Source organism: Gopherus evgoodei, chromosome 1 (genome assembly GCF_007399415.2).
Source record: "Gopherus evgoodei ecotype Sinaloan lineage chromosome 1, rGopEvg1_v1.p, whole genome shotgun sequence".
NCBI lineage: Eukaryota > Metazoa > Chordata > Testudines > Testudinidae > Gopherus > Gopherus evgoodei.
In genome coordinates, this window is record NC_044322.1 from 95,294,366 (window position 1) to 95,307,792 (window position 13,427).

General features: G+C 45.4%; 1 protein-coding gene across 1 annotated transcript in view; it reads left to right on the forward strand.

The window, feature by feature from the left end:
• Window positions 1-7,840: 7,840 nt before the first annotated feature.
• Window positions 7,841-13,427, forward strand: part of DNAJC3 (DnaJ heat shock protein family (Hsp40) member C3) — a 73,231-nt gene continuing 67,644 nt past the window's right edge. Inside the window, exon 1 of the mRNA XM_030567542.1 lies at window positions 7,841-8,011. Within this exon, the coding sequence (XP_030423402.1) occupies window positions 7,930-8,011 (82 nt within the window). The 5' untranslated portion in view covers window positions 7,841-7,929. The remainder of the gene's footprint in view (window positions 8,012-13,427) is intronic.

Genomic DNA, 13,427 nt, shown 5'->3' on the forward strand with positions numbered 1-13,427 from the left:
GGTTGCTTACAAAGTCTAGAATGTTAGTTCCTGGGGAAGGCATAAACTCCTCCCATTGCTGCTTCACTAATTGTAATGGCCCCTTAACCTCGTGGCCATACACAAGTTTGAATGGTGAAAACCCTAAACTGGGATGTGGTACAGCCCTGTAGGCAAAAAGCAACTGCTGCAACACTAGGTCCCAATCATTGGAGTGTTCATTTACGAATTTACGTATCATGGCCCCCAAAGTTCCATTAAACCTTTCCACCAGGCCATTGATTTGATGGCGGTATGGCGTGGCAACCAAGTGATTCACCCCATGAGCTTCCCACAGATTTTTCATGGTCCCTGCCAGGAAATTAGATCCTGAATCTGCAAGGATGTCAGAGGGCCAACCTATCCTGGCAAAAATGTCTGTTAAGGCCTGGCACACAGTTTTAGCCCTGGTGTTGCTTAGAGCTACTGCTTCCGGCCATCGGGTAGCAAAGTCCACGAAAGTCAGTATGTACTGCTTTCCTCTGGGGGTCTTTTTTGGGAAAAGACCCAGAATATCCACAGCTACTAGCTGAAATGGGACCTAAATTATGGGGAGTGGCTGGAGAGGGGCTTTGACCTGGTCTTGGGGCTTTCCCACTCGTTGGCACACCTCATAAGACCGGACATAATTAGCAACGTTCTTGCCCATCCCCTCCCAGTGGAAGGGCTTCCCCAACCTGTCTTTGGTTCTGTTCACCCCAGCATGGCCACTGGGATGATCATAGACCAAGCTTAAGAGCTTTCCCCAGTACTTAGTTGGAACTACCAACTGTTTTTGAGGATGCCAGTTTTCCTAGTGTCCACCAGAAAGAGTCTCCTTGTATAAAAGTCCTTGTTCTACAACAAACTGGGATTGGTTAGAAGAGCTGAGAGGCAGTGGGGTGCTCCGTGCTGCCGCCCAAGCTTTTTGAAGGCTGTCATCTGCTTTCTGCTCAGTCTGGAACTGTTCCCTTGAGGCTGGGGTTACCAGTTCTTCCTCAGACTGTGGACTTGGGCTTGGTCCCTCTGGAAGCGATGTAGGTGATGGGGTTGTTTCCGTTGATGGTGAACCGCTTTCCGCTGGTGCACTATGTGATATTTTAGGCTCCGGTTGAGCCTCTTGGGTAGGGTTGTCTGCTGCTTCTGCCAGTTCAGGCCCGCTGGTGCCCTCTGGTGTTGGAGTGGTAGATGGGCTTGCAAATGCTGGCGTCAGTGCTGGCAACGGTTCTGGTGCTGGTTGCTTTTCCAGTTCTGGGACTGGATGCACTATGGCTGTTGCCGTCGTTGGCAGGAGATCCGGGTCCACCACCTCTGTCTGAGTCTCTGGTAACACAGATGGGGCCCTTGTGGATGGCTTAGGAACAGGGATGGGTCTGGAAGCTTGCCTGGTTTGGCTGCGTGTAACCATTCCCACCCTCTTGGCCCACTTCACCTGGTTGGCCAAGTCTTCCCTCAGTAGTATGGGGATGGGATAATTGTCAGACTGCAAAATCCACATTCCTGACCAGCCCTTGTACTGGACAGGCAGTTCAGCTGTAGGCAAGTTTACAGATTTTGACATGAATGGGTAAATTGTCACTTGGGCCTCTGGGTTGATGAATTTGGGGTCCACTAAGGATTGGTGGATAGCTGACACTTGTGCTCTCGTGTCTCTCCACGCAATAACCTTCTTTCCGCCCACTCTCAAGGTTTTCCTTCACTCTGAGGGTATTCGAGAGGCATCTGGGCCTGGGGATCTTTGGTGTGATGGTGGTGTAATGAACTATACTTGGTTGGGGTTCTTGGGGCAGTTGGCCTTTACATGTCCCAGTTCATTACATTTAAAGCATCGCTCAGCTGACTGGTCACTGGGCCGAGGTGGGTTGCTGGAGACTGGTGAGGTGGGACAATAGGGTGTCTGGGGATTTCCTTGGGTTGTAGGTGGGGTCTTGGGTTGCCCTCGGTGATAGGGTTTATTTTCTGTTTGCCCCCTGTGATATTCGCTCCCTTTGCTAGTAGCTTTCTCCTTTTCTGCCACTTCCACCCATTTGGCTCCAATCTCCCCCACCTCAGTTACAGTTTTGGGCTTCCCATCTAGGATGTACCTTTCTATTTCCTCAGGAACACCCTCGAAGAACTGCTCCATTTGCATTAGGAAGGACAGCTCTGCCAGAGAGTTAGCATTTGCTCCTGATATCCAGGCATCCCAATTCTTTCCAATGTGGTAGGCGTGTCGGGCAAATGACACATCTGGTTTCTACCTTAGGGCTCTGAACCACCGACGGGCATGCTCAGGTGTTAGCCCCATTCTGATTCTGGCCTTGGTTGAAAAAGTTTATAATCGTTCATGTTTTCCCTAGGCATTTCAGCCGCCACCTCTGCTAAGGGTCCACTGAGCTGTGGCCTCAGCCTTATCTACTGATCTGTAGAGATGTTGTAGCCAAGGCAGGCCCTTTCAAAATTTTTTAAGAAGGCCTCAGTGTCATCACCTGCCTTGTAGGTGGGGAATTTCCTGGGATGGGGAACAGTACCTGGAGAACGGTTGTTAGGGTTGGCTGGTACATCCGGCCTAGCTTGTGCTAATTCCAGTTCATGCTTTCTCTCTCTTTCCCTCTCTTCCATTTCTTTTTCTTTTATTTCATCTCCAGCTCTTTTTGTTTCATCTTTATAGCTCTTCGTGGGCAGCCTATTTGGCTTTTTCTTCTGCGTCCAGCCTAGCCATTTGCTGTTTAACTGCTTTCTTGGCACTCATTTTTCTGCTTTCTTGTGCTGCCCACACCCCTCTGCAGCTTAGGCTGCTTGGTTAACAGAGATTTTCTAACTAGCTATACCCGAGAGATAGAAAGAAAGAAAACAATTCACTTGTAAATGCCTTTGGCTGGCTCACAACTTGAAGACTCCTCTTAACAAAGACTCTTGTTAAAAAAACTTAACACCTCTGCCCTCAGGCTGCTTTCCAAGCAGCTAGAAAGGAGAGAAAAAAAATCCTATTGGCTTTTCGGTCCCAGAATTCCCACCATGTCAAGGTTTTCCCCCCCTCTTTGAACTTTAGCGTCCAAAAAGTGGGGACCTGCATGATCACTTTTAAGCTTAATTACCAGCTTAAATTTGGTACGCTGCCACCAGCTAGAAGTCTGTGTTTGGCACACTTCTGTTCCCCCAAAACCTTCCCTGGGGAACCCAAGACCCAAACCCCTTGGGTCTTAAAACAAGGAGAAATAAACCATCCTCCCTCCTTTCCGCCCCCAGACTTTCCCCTCCCTAGGTTGCCCTGAGAGGCTACACAGATCCAAACTCCTTGGATCTTAAAACAAAGAGGAACTAAACCTCCCCCTTTCTTTCCCCCCCACCAATCCCTGGTGAGTTTAGACTCAATCCCTTGGATTCTGAAACAAGGAAAAATCAATCAGGTTCTTAAAAAGGAAGCTTTTAATTAAAGAAAGAAAAGGTAAAAATTATCTCTGTAAAATCAGGATGGAAAATGCTTACTGGGTACTCAGATTCATATAGACTAGAGGGACTCCCTCCCACCTGCCGCCTGAGATTCAAAGTTACAGCAAACAGAGGTAAAAATCCTTCCAGCAAAAGACACATTTACAAGTTAAGAAAACAAACATAAGACTAGTCCGCCTTGCCTGGCTATACTTACAATTTTGAAACATGAAAGACTGATTCAGAAAGATTGGGAAAGTCCGGTTGTACCTCTGGTCCCTCTTAGTCCCAAGAGCGAACAACGAACAAAAAAAAAAAAAAAACACAACACAACACAAAGGCTTCCCTCCACCAAGATTTGAAAGTATCCTGTCCCCCCATTGGTCCTCTGGTCAGGTGTCAGCCACGTTCACTGAGCTTCTTAGCCCTTTTCAGGTAAAAGAGACATTAACCCTTAACCATCTGTTTATGACAGCTAATACTATTGATTCCTGAGATTTTTTGTCTTGTTTCACCCTCCTATTGAATATCTGTTTCCAGGTTTCTCCACCCACCCCCCAGGATCCATGTTTCATACTTTAAACTTTTACAGGTTGAATCTTCATTATTTCACACTAGGGTTGCCAACCTCCCAGATTGGCTGGGAGTCTACTGAATCGGCTTCTATCTCCTGGTGGCTGTTGAAAGCTATCCAAGAGATTTTAGAAAGTAAAGTACAATTGACATTATATCATGATGGGGAAAAAAATCTCCCAGTATAGTTTCAGTCAGAGCTGGCAACCTAAGCCTAGAATGAGGCAGAAGAGGAAGGGTGAGTAACCCCTGGAGAGAGAAGTCTAGGTTATCTCTATTACTGTAGTGCCTAGGAGCCCTAGCTATGATGTGGATATAGAGCATGCTGGTAGAAAGAATTAGTGGCTGATCACAGAAGTGGCTTTTCTGTTTCTTCTTAACAAGAAGATCTAACTAGACCTTGATGTTTGTATTCCTCTTGTTGAAGAAGAAAATTGCAATGCACAAGATTCCCTGGCCCATATAGAGAATGTACACATTCCTTTGTAGCTCAAAAACTTGACATGTATTGTATTTGAAATATCTAGTCTTCCTGCTGTTACTGCTGTGGTACTTGTACTGGAACTAGCGTAAATCTTGGTGATGGTGGTATTTTGTGTGGGCTTTAATATACCCCTGAAGGGGTGGTGTTTTCACTTTGGTGGAGGACTAACAGAGAGCAAAGGAGACTTCAGCAGCAGCTGAATCCCAACAGCAAGAGGTAAGAGACCCTCACATGTAATACTATAATTGGGATTGTTTTTTTCTCATCTGAGATGTATTTGCCAATCAACTATGAACAGCTCACTACTAAATGCAGATAATACTAAAAAGTGAACTGTTGCATATATCCATGAAGACAGAAAATTAAAAAAAACAAAACAAAAACAAACAAACCTCAGCAGAAATATGGTGTTGCCAACTCCCACAACTTGCTAGCAAGTAACAGGATTTTAGCTGGGGCTGGAACCACTTGCTCCAGAAGTCCAGACCTCTCCCAAATTTCAGTCCTGCGGGGGTGGGGGAGGACCACCATCTGATTAGCTACCTTCCCCACTCACCTGCCTCCAAGGAAAAAACAGCCATTCAGAGCTGCTGCAGGAGGAAGGCAGAACTCCCCCAAGTCCCCTCAGGAGCTGTCACAAGCAAGACATAGGCAGTCAGACTAGTGGTCAAAGCAGGAGTCGGAGTCAGGCCAGGTCACAAACCAGGAGGTCAGCATCGAAGACAGAGGGTCAGGTTACCAGGAGATCACAGGCAGGAGACAAATTTGAGAGCAGAACCACAGACTGATAACCAGAGTCAGGACACCAGGAAGTCAAACCATGGGAGTGAATGCAAAAAGCACACAGTCCACAGCAGCATGGATACCAGTTGCACAGACAACTTCCTGTTCCTATACTGGTTTATGTAGTAGATGTGCACCAATCACAATCCCCTGTATCCTGCCAGTCAGGTTCCAGGACTGAAGTCCACTATTGAATTTCAGCTTTTATCCTAGCAACTGTTACCAGGTAGTAGTTTGGTATTTATGAGCATCTAAGAATCCTGTAGACCCAAGTTCTAGACCAGAGGTTCTCAAACTGGGGGTCAGGACCCCTCAGGGGGTCATCAGGTTATTACATGGGGGGTCACGAGCTGTCAGCCTCCACCCCAAACCTTGCTTTGCATCCAACATTTATAATGGTGTTAAATATATAAAAAAGTGTTTTAAATATATAAGGGTGGGGATCACACTCAGAGGCTTGCTATGTGAAAGAGGTCACCAGTACAAAAGTTTGAGAACAACTGTTCTAGACTCATGGTCCCCGACAGGAACCCAGAGGCATTTTGGGGATGGGTGAGGAGAGGAAGCAATTGAAACCATTCTCACAGGATAGGAGACACAGATGGAACAGAAAAAGCTCCATTGTCACCAGAATAAACTAGGAAAGGATATTTTAATAAAGACCCACACCCATAAAATAAGCCTGAGCTCCTGAATTAGGGGCTATCACCTATTAGTCACAGCAGGTGACAACAGCAACAACAAACAAACAAACAACTCTTAAAGCAACGAACCAAGACGGATTTGTTAACTGGGCAGGAAAAACGATAGACAGGGTAATAAATGCAAACAGAACAAAATAGCTCGGTGGTTTACAGAATAAAAGCAGGCTTGAAGCCTAGACCAAACGAGAATCAAAATGGACTTAAACAAATAAAGTTTCAACGTTACTCAGTTCGTTGCTGTAAGGGGCTGTAGACTGGATGGAGTCAGCTCATGTTTCCTCTCTCTCTCTCTCATTCAAGTGAATCAGGATCAGAATCTTGAGGACCACATCACCAGGGATCAGGACCGTTCGATGGGATGGAAAAGATATGCCTTCACCAATGGAACAGGTAAGTGGTTGATGTTTCCTCTTGATGATTGCCTACTGGACTAAGGTTGCCTCCTGAGCAGATACCAGCCAGGGTACCGAGTAAGTCCCTTCTGTATATCTTCTGTTGCTGGACAGATTACCTTGTGGTCATGTGACCCTTTCTCACCCTTTTCCTTCAAACTTTCCCACCTCTGCCTTGTTACCAGGCAGGATATTTCAAGCCATATTCAATTAAAGTAAGCACCTCCAAGAGGGTGCCAAACTATAATACAAGAAGGCAAACCAAATATAGAGGGTGAAAGACAACCATAAAACAAAATGGCAACAATCCTTAACACCACAACTAAGGGATGTGTAAAATGGGTCACTGTGCTCTACTCCCTTCTCAATCCCTGCAACTCCAGACTCAGGAAGGAGAGAAGAATCCCTGAGGCCTGAAAAGGGGAACCCTGTTGCAGCTGCCTCTCCAGGCCTGGGATGTGTGTGTTACAAAATCCCTAGACCTGTAAGAAGAGAAGAACTGAGGCTGGGGGTAAGTGCATAATTAATTGATTGGGGATGGGAGGGCATAACTGATCTGAGTGGGGTGGAGGCTGAGGGACCAGAATTGATGAGGCCACAGGAGGTAAATAAATAATTAGTTTGGGCTGAATAATTAATTGATGGGGTGGGGGGATGGCCAGATGGCAGTACAGAATTAATTAGAATTTGGGGGTTTGGTGAGAAGTAGGAAGCTCTGCACCATCAGAAAGTGAGAGCACCTGGAGAAGGGCCAAATCACTTGAATAAATTGGGAGAGTTGGCAAATGGCAACAGTAGTTCTCCCTCCCCCCCACCACACACTTTGGGGATGGGGGGGTCATAATCATGAGATATTCCAAAAAATACAGTATCTTTTATAAAAGAAAGTTGGAGGAGGGGCATGTCTGGCTCATGGTTTCTGAGTTTGGGGCTGGGAATACTGCTTTAGTTGGTCATGGCATACCCAGGGCTCTCTATCCTGAGGACCCAAATCCCACAATCCTGTCCACTCAAATGACTGTAGGATATGGGGGGTCTCTCAGGATGATTTTTTTTCCTTTCTGTGGGTTCTGGTCCAAGAAAGACTGAGTCCCACTGAGCTAAGGTTTTGGACCAGACTGAAGCTTTAATGCGTCATCCCTGTGCAGGCTGCAAAGCCTCGACACACTAAGCACATGCACAAGCCTCTTGCTCCTGGTCCCCCGCCCTACTCTCCCCCACTCTTGCCCCTCACGCTTCCCCACTCATTCCGCCCCTGCTACCCACCCACGTTTTGCTCAAGAAGGAGCGAGCACGTTCTCTTGCCTGGTGAGGGCAAAGTGGCTCAACTGTGGCTCTTGCGCATGCTCCGGCCACCCCTGGCGCGCAAGCGCAGTATCGTCAGGGGAGCGGCGCCTGACACTAATCCGCGGGCTCTCCACGTTTCCTTAGAAGGGGGCGGGGCAGACGGCGGCGCGGCCAATCGGATGCGCCCACGACCCACCCCAGCGAACTTGGAAGTGGAACCGCGCCGAGAGCCCTGCCTGAGGCGCGTGGCGGGGTCCGGAGTCGCGCCAGGGCTTAGGGCGCGCGCGGCCGTATCGCCATGGTGTCGGCCAGCGCGTGCGCCGGCCAGGTGGGCGCCGTGCTGCCTCTGCTGCTGGTGCTCTTCGACCTGCTCGGCGAGGGTGAGGGGCTGCGGGGCGAGCTCGCGCTGGTGCACGGCGCTGCACGCAGCCGGGGGGGGGGGAGAGGGAACAGGGCTGTTTCCTGGCGGGGCAATGCCAGCCTTCTGGGGGGAGCTGCTGCCCAGCGTGCGGGGGGTGTTGTGGTGCTGGGACGAGGGGCTCGGAAGTGTGGGTGAGCTTGGGGGCGGTTGGCACCGTGGACTGAGCACGGGGTGGAGCAGCGCTGGGCTGGTGAGGGGACGAGGCAAGGGTTAGAGTTGGTTTGGGTTTTAGTGATATGTAATCGGATGCTCACCACAGAGAATCCCGCACTTCCCCGAGCGCTGTCAGGTATTATCGCATCACAGGGTTGCTCTACCATCTCAACCGCACCGCTGCGTGGTTTGAGTATTATGTGTGCCCCTTAACCTACTGACGCTTTGAGGAGTATCACCGCAGCAGCGCTGTGCTGGGCTCCAGTAGCATGATGCCACCTGAGGGAGAACAGAGCAGCTCTGTGCTGGATTTAGGGGCAATGCTAGTCTGTGGGTATTGAAGGGAGGTAAATCTGTGATGAGCAGGGAATGTCAGCCGGAGTTGAGCTTGTCAGAGGTGCACTGTCATTAATTCTGGGTACAACCAGAGAATTATGGCAGTAAAAAATAGAAAAGTTTGTAACTTTTCTAGTTGGCGACTGTGGACAGCCAGTTTGAAAAGAATAAATGTTTCTGAAAGTTCTAAATTCAAATAGATTTTAATAAAAATATGATGACCAGAAATAAACACAGCCATTACCATGAATTGTTGTTTTTAAAAATCCTAGTATTTAATTAATAGCATTTCTAGCTTTGTGTTGTAGCTTTGTTTTGGTGAAACTACAGCAAGGTCTTAATCTGTTTTCAAAAGAAACTAGGGAAATTGATAGGGTGCTGTTTACTGTATGATTATTAAAAGTGTGGATCTAGCTTAAAGAGTGGGCATGTGGAAATGGTATGATGGAGCTCCATACTCGTGTCTTACTGATTTCGTATCAGATTTGCTCAGTTTCCAAGTAAAAATACTTTTTTTTCTAACTTTTAGCTCTGTAAGGTTGCTTTGGGCTGTGAAAATCAAGGTAGTTTTTTTTTTTTTATCCTTCATCACTGCCAAGAATAGTGGTTCTGATGAACAAATTTATTCCCTCAGCTACACTCATGCAACCCTTTCAGTTTCAGATTGTGTCCTAAGTAACATCTGTGTAATCATATGGAAAGCTAATGGGGTTGCACAAGTGTTTGTGAGGGCATAATTTGAAAGCAGGTTGTACAGATGTATCAGAAGACACAGTTTGGCCTGCAAAACTTGCATTATTGCTTTTAATTAATGAGATGGGGGGGGGGAACTTTTGCTGTCACAGCTCAGTGGATCTGGACCTTTCTGAAGGCTGTGGTCACTCTGGAGGTTAGAAATGCACTTCAAAGTTGTATTAAATGAGAATTCTAAAACCTGGAGTGTAATATTGAATGTAACGGCAAAGATACATTGTAGTGTATAAATATATGCTGCAGGATTATTTTGTTTTTTCCCCAGCTACTTTTGCAGCAATGTTAAAGGAAGAGTACTAACACCAGAAGAATCAGTCTAAGCATATGTACTTGTTTATAATCATCTGTAGATAATTCATCTTCCAAATATGTTCCCTATAGATGCAAGGAACATGGATGACCTTGTTGCTTTGTTGATTGTCGCCTTGGTAGTCACAAGTTTACTTTCTAATTTTATATATATTTTTCTAAAAGCAAGCTTTAGTAGATTGTGAAATGTTCTCCCAGGGAAGGATGCCATTTAAACCTGGACTGGACAAAGCAATCTAGGCAGGGAACAATTCTACAGATTCTTGGATGGCCAAAACATGATCTATTAGGTGTTTTTCATCTCTAATTTCTACGTCTTTAATATCTCTTATGAAGTAATATTTTATTTTGGTATATGAGTGGTTAATGTAATACATGACTCACATTTTCAATAGCTGTAGATCATATTGTACATGTACATTGTACATTTTTAGTTTCTTCTTATTCTTGCCGTAGTGGTGAAAGAGTTAAATAGTGAAATGGAGATTTGTAAATGGGGGTGGTGTATTACTGTGAAGTTTCTACCCTCCTGGAGGCTTTATTCATCTCTTCTTCTCTCTTGGAACAGAAGCAGCATTTTAAGTCACAGTTATGATGGGTTGGATCACAGAAACCCCCTTGCGGACACTCAACTGACATGCCAAGACTACTTCTGCCCCTGGTTTCCCTGCCAGCTTGGGACTCCAGAGCCCTGCCTGGCTGCGCCAGACACACTTGTTGGCCACAAACACAGACCCAGGTTTGAACCACATCCCACAAACTTTAAGCTTAACTGAAAGCAGCTTAAGAAATGTTCCTGTCTTTAACACTCAGATGCCCAACTCCCAATGGGGTCCAAACCCCAAATAAATCCATTTTACCCTGTAAACTCATAAATTGTTCGCCCTCTATAACACTGATAGAGAGAGAGATGCACAGCTGTTTCCCCCTACCCCCTGGTATTAATACATACTCTGGGTTAAATAATAAGTAATAAGTGATTTTATTAAATACAGAAAGTAGTAGGATTTAAGTGGTTCCAAGTAGTAGCAGACAGAACAAAATGAATTACCAAGCAAAATAAAATAAAACACACAAGTCTTTGCCAAATACAGTGAGAGAACTCAATACAGATAAAACCTCACCCTCAGAAGTGTTCCAGTAAGCTTCCTTTTACAGACTAGTCTCCTTCTACTCTGGGTCCAGCAATCACTCACCCCCCCCTGTAGTTACAGTCCTTTGTTCCAGTTTCTTTCAGGAATCCTTTGGGGATGGAGAGGCTATCTCTTGAGCCAACTGAAGACAAAATGAAGGGGTCTCCCATGGGCTTTCTGTTGTGGGTGGAGACCCCCTCCTCTCTCCTATGCAAAGTCCATCTCCAAGATGGAATTTTGGAGTCACATGGGCAAGTCACATGTCCATGCATGACTCAGTTTTTACAGGCAGCAGCCATTGCCCACATGCTATCTTGACTGTCTCCATGAAGACTTCTTATGTGGATTGGAGCGTTCCAAGATCCACTGTTCGTTAAGTGTATCTTGACTGGGCACTTAATTTGCACATTCTTTTCTCAAGGAACTGACCTAATGCTTTACTAAGGCTACTTAAAAATCAAGTAAGTACATAGCCAATATTCATTACTTTACATCAAATACAAAAATGATACATGCATACAAATAGGATGAATAGATTCAGTAGATCATAACTTTTACAGAGATATGTTACATGGCATATGTAGCCTCAAACATATTCCAGTTATGTCATATATGTATGTCATAAGCATATTTCCATAAAGCCTTATGGGGTGACCGTCATAACAATCTCCCTGATTTTAAGAGGAGTTTATGGGATTCTCTTGGAGAAGGGTACTTAGGTTGGGGAAAGAGATGATGCTGGAGTTCACTATTAGTTATTTTTTTAACCAGTTCTATTTCACCAGCTCATCTTCTATGAAAGTCAGTGCATGTTCCTCCAATTCACAAGTGTCTAATTTCACACCTAATACTTTTTGGTACCACCAGTCATTGAATTGTGACTTTTAAAAAGTTCCCTTTGCAACTTGATAACTTCCTATAGAAGTTCATATTAATGATGTAAGAATCTGTGGGACAAAGGAGTGTATTTTAACCTACAGTCTGACGTGGCTGCTGGTATTGTACCTCAGATGTCTAAGGGTTATGAAAAGATTCCAGAACTTTTGGAGGTGAACTGCAGCTTGCACTGCCATTTCACTAGTATTCTAGTATCTGACTGAAAATGAGCCCCAGTCTTCATCTGGAATTCTTCTGACTTAAGAGCAGAAGAATGGCCATACTGGGTCAAACCAAAGGTCCATCTAGCCCAGTATCCTGTCTTCCAACAGTGGCCAGTGCCAGGTGCCCCAGAGGGAATGAATAGAACAGGTAATCATCCCCTGTTGCCCATTCCCTGACTTCTCCAGCAGAGGGGCCTTGTGCCAAATAAAAGCCTCTTGGATCAAAGATATTTGTCCACCCCAAGCTAGAGCTGGGAAGAGAAGACTAGATGGAAAAGCCATGTTTCTCTTCTGTCACTATCCAAGTAGCAAAGCAAGTGGGTCATAAGGAGGGGGAGAAAAGATGGGCCAGCTCTACAGGCAGCGTAGCACTCGGAACTGGCTTGGCTCTCTGCTAAGCTTCTGGAAACTGCATCTCCTTACCACCCTCCTTTTTCCTTCCCCTCTCACTAGATTTCTCTCACTGATCCCAAGCTGCTGCAGAATATGGAGGGGAAGGAGTGTCACTGATGACTTTTTCTTGACCTCCCATGTCACGTCCATTTTTGGGAGTGGAGGGGATTTCTCCTCAGTTGCTAGTATCCAAAGTTACTCCATATTCTTAGTGAGTGGCACAGGTGTTCCTTTCTCAGTCTCCTCCCTTCCCAAATCTCCTTTGTCTAATTGCGTTTAGAAGCAGTACAGCTGCTACTGAAAGGCAGACCTTGAATATATGAATGGGGGAGGGTTCCAGACCCTGGCTCCGGACCAAGCCCAGATAACTGTGCTGTTGATGAGCACCTTTGTGCTACTCTTGAAAGCTCCTTGTGATGGGCACTCCTCTTCCTGCTCTATATACACTAGTTTCCCCTCAAAAAAAAAAAAATCTTTCTGCAATATGTAGAAATATTAGAAAAAAATCAGTTAATAGCAAAATGTCAGACTCACTTTAAACATCACACTTCCATGTAAAATTCTTTAGACCTTCTATAGTTCCATGTAGCAACTTAGATTAGTGTTACTGAAGATGTATACATATTTTCTTTATTTTTATGGCCTCTTTATGTACAGTCAACTTCACTGTTTCCTTTGTATAGTCACATAAGTTCCCTTGTTGCTTGTTATTTGCATGGGCCTTTCACACATCATAGGGAAGAAAGATACATTTTGGAAGAAGAAGAAAAAAATGCTATGGAAAAATCACAGACTCAGCGGGGAGACTCAAACGTGAAACTTTTAATTTTTTTTTAAAATTGGCTAGATTTCAACCCGACTGAGTCCCTCTTAAGGTTATACATAGAGATCTAGGGGATTTTAAAGTCTGTATATTCTAAAGGTTGTATATTCTACATCAGACATTCTAACTCTGCTCCCAGGATATAACTACCAGGAAATCTAATATTTCATTTCTTGAGCTAAAACAGGTAGAAATAAACAGTACTGTAAGGGTTACAGGACTAATTGCACCTCTGTTGCCTTCTGTCTCTGAGTTCACCCCCTCAGCTATCAGGCCTGGTGCCTTTACCTCTCTTTGGGTGGAATTCTGCAATTCTCCCACTTAGTTTGGTCTGAGCTACCCTATCAGCCATGCTTTCCCTGCAGGTGCAGCTGG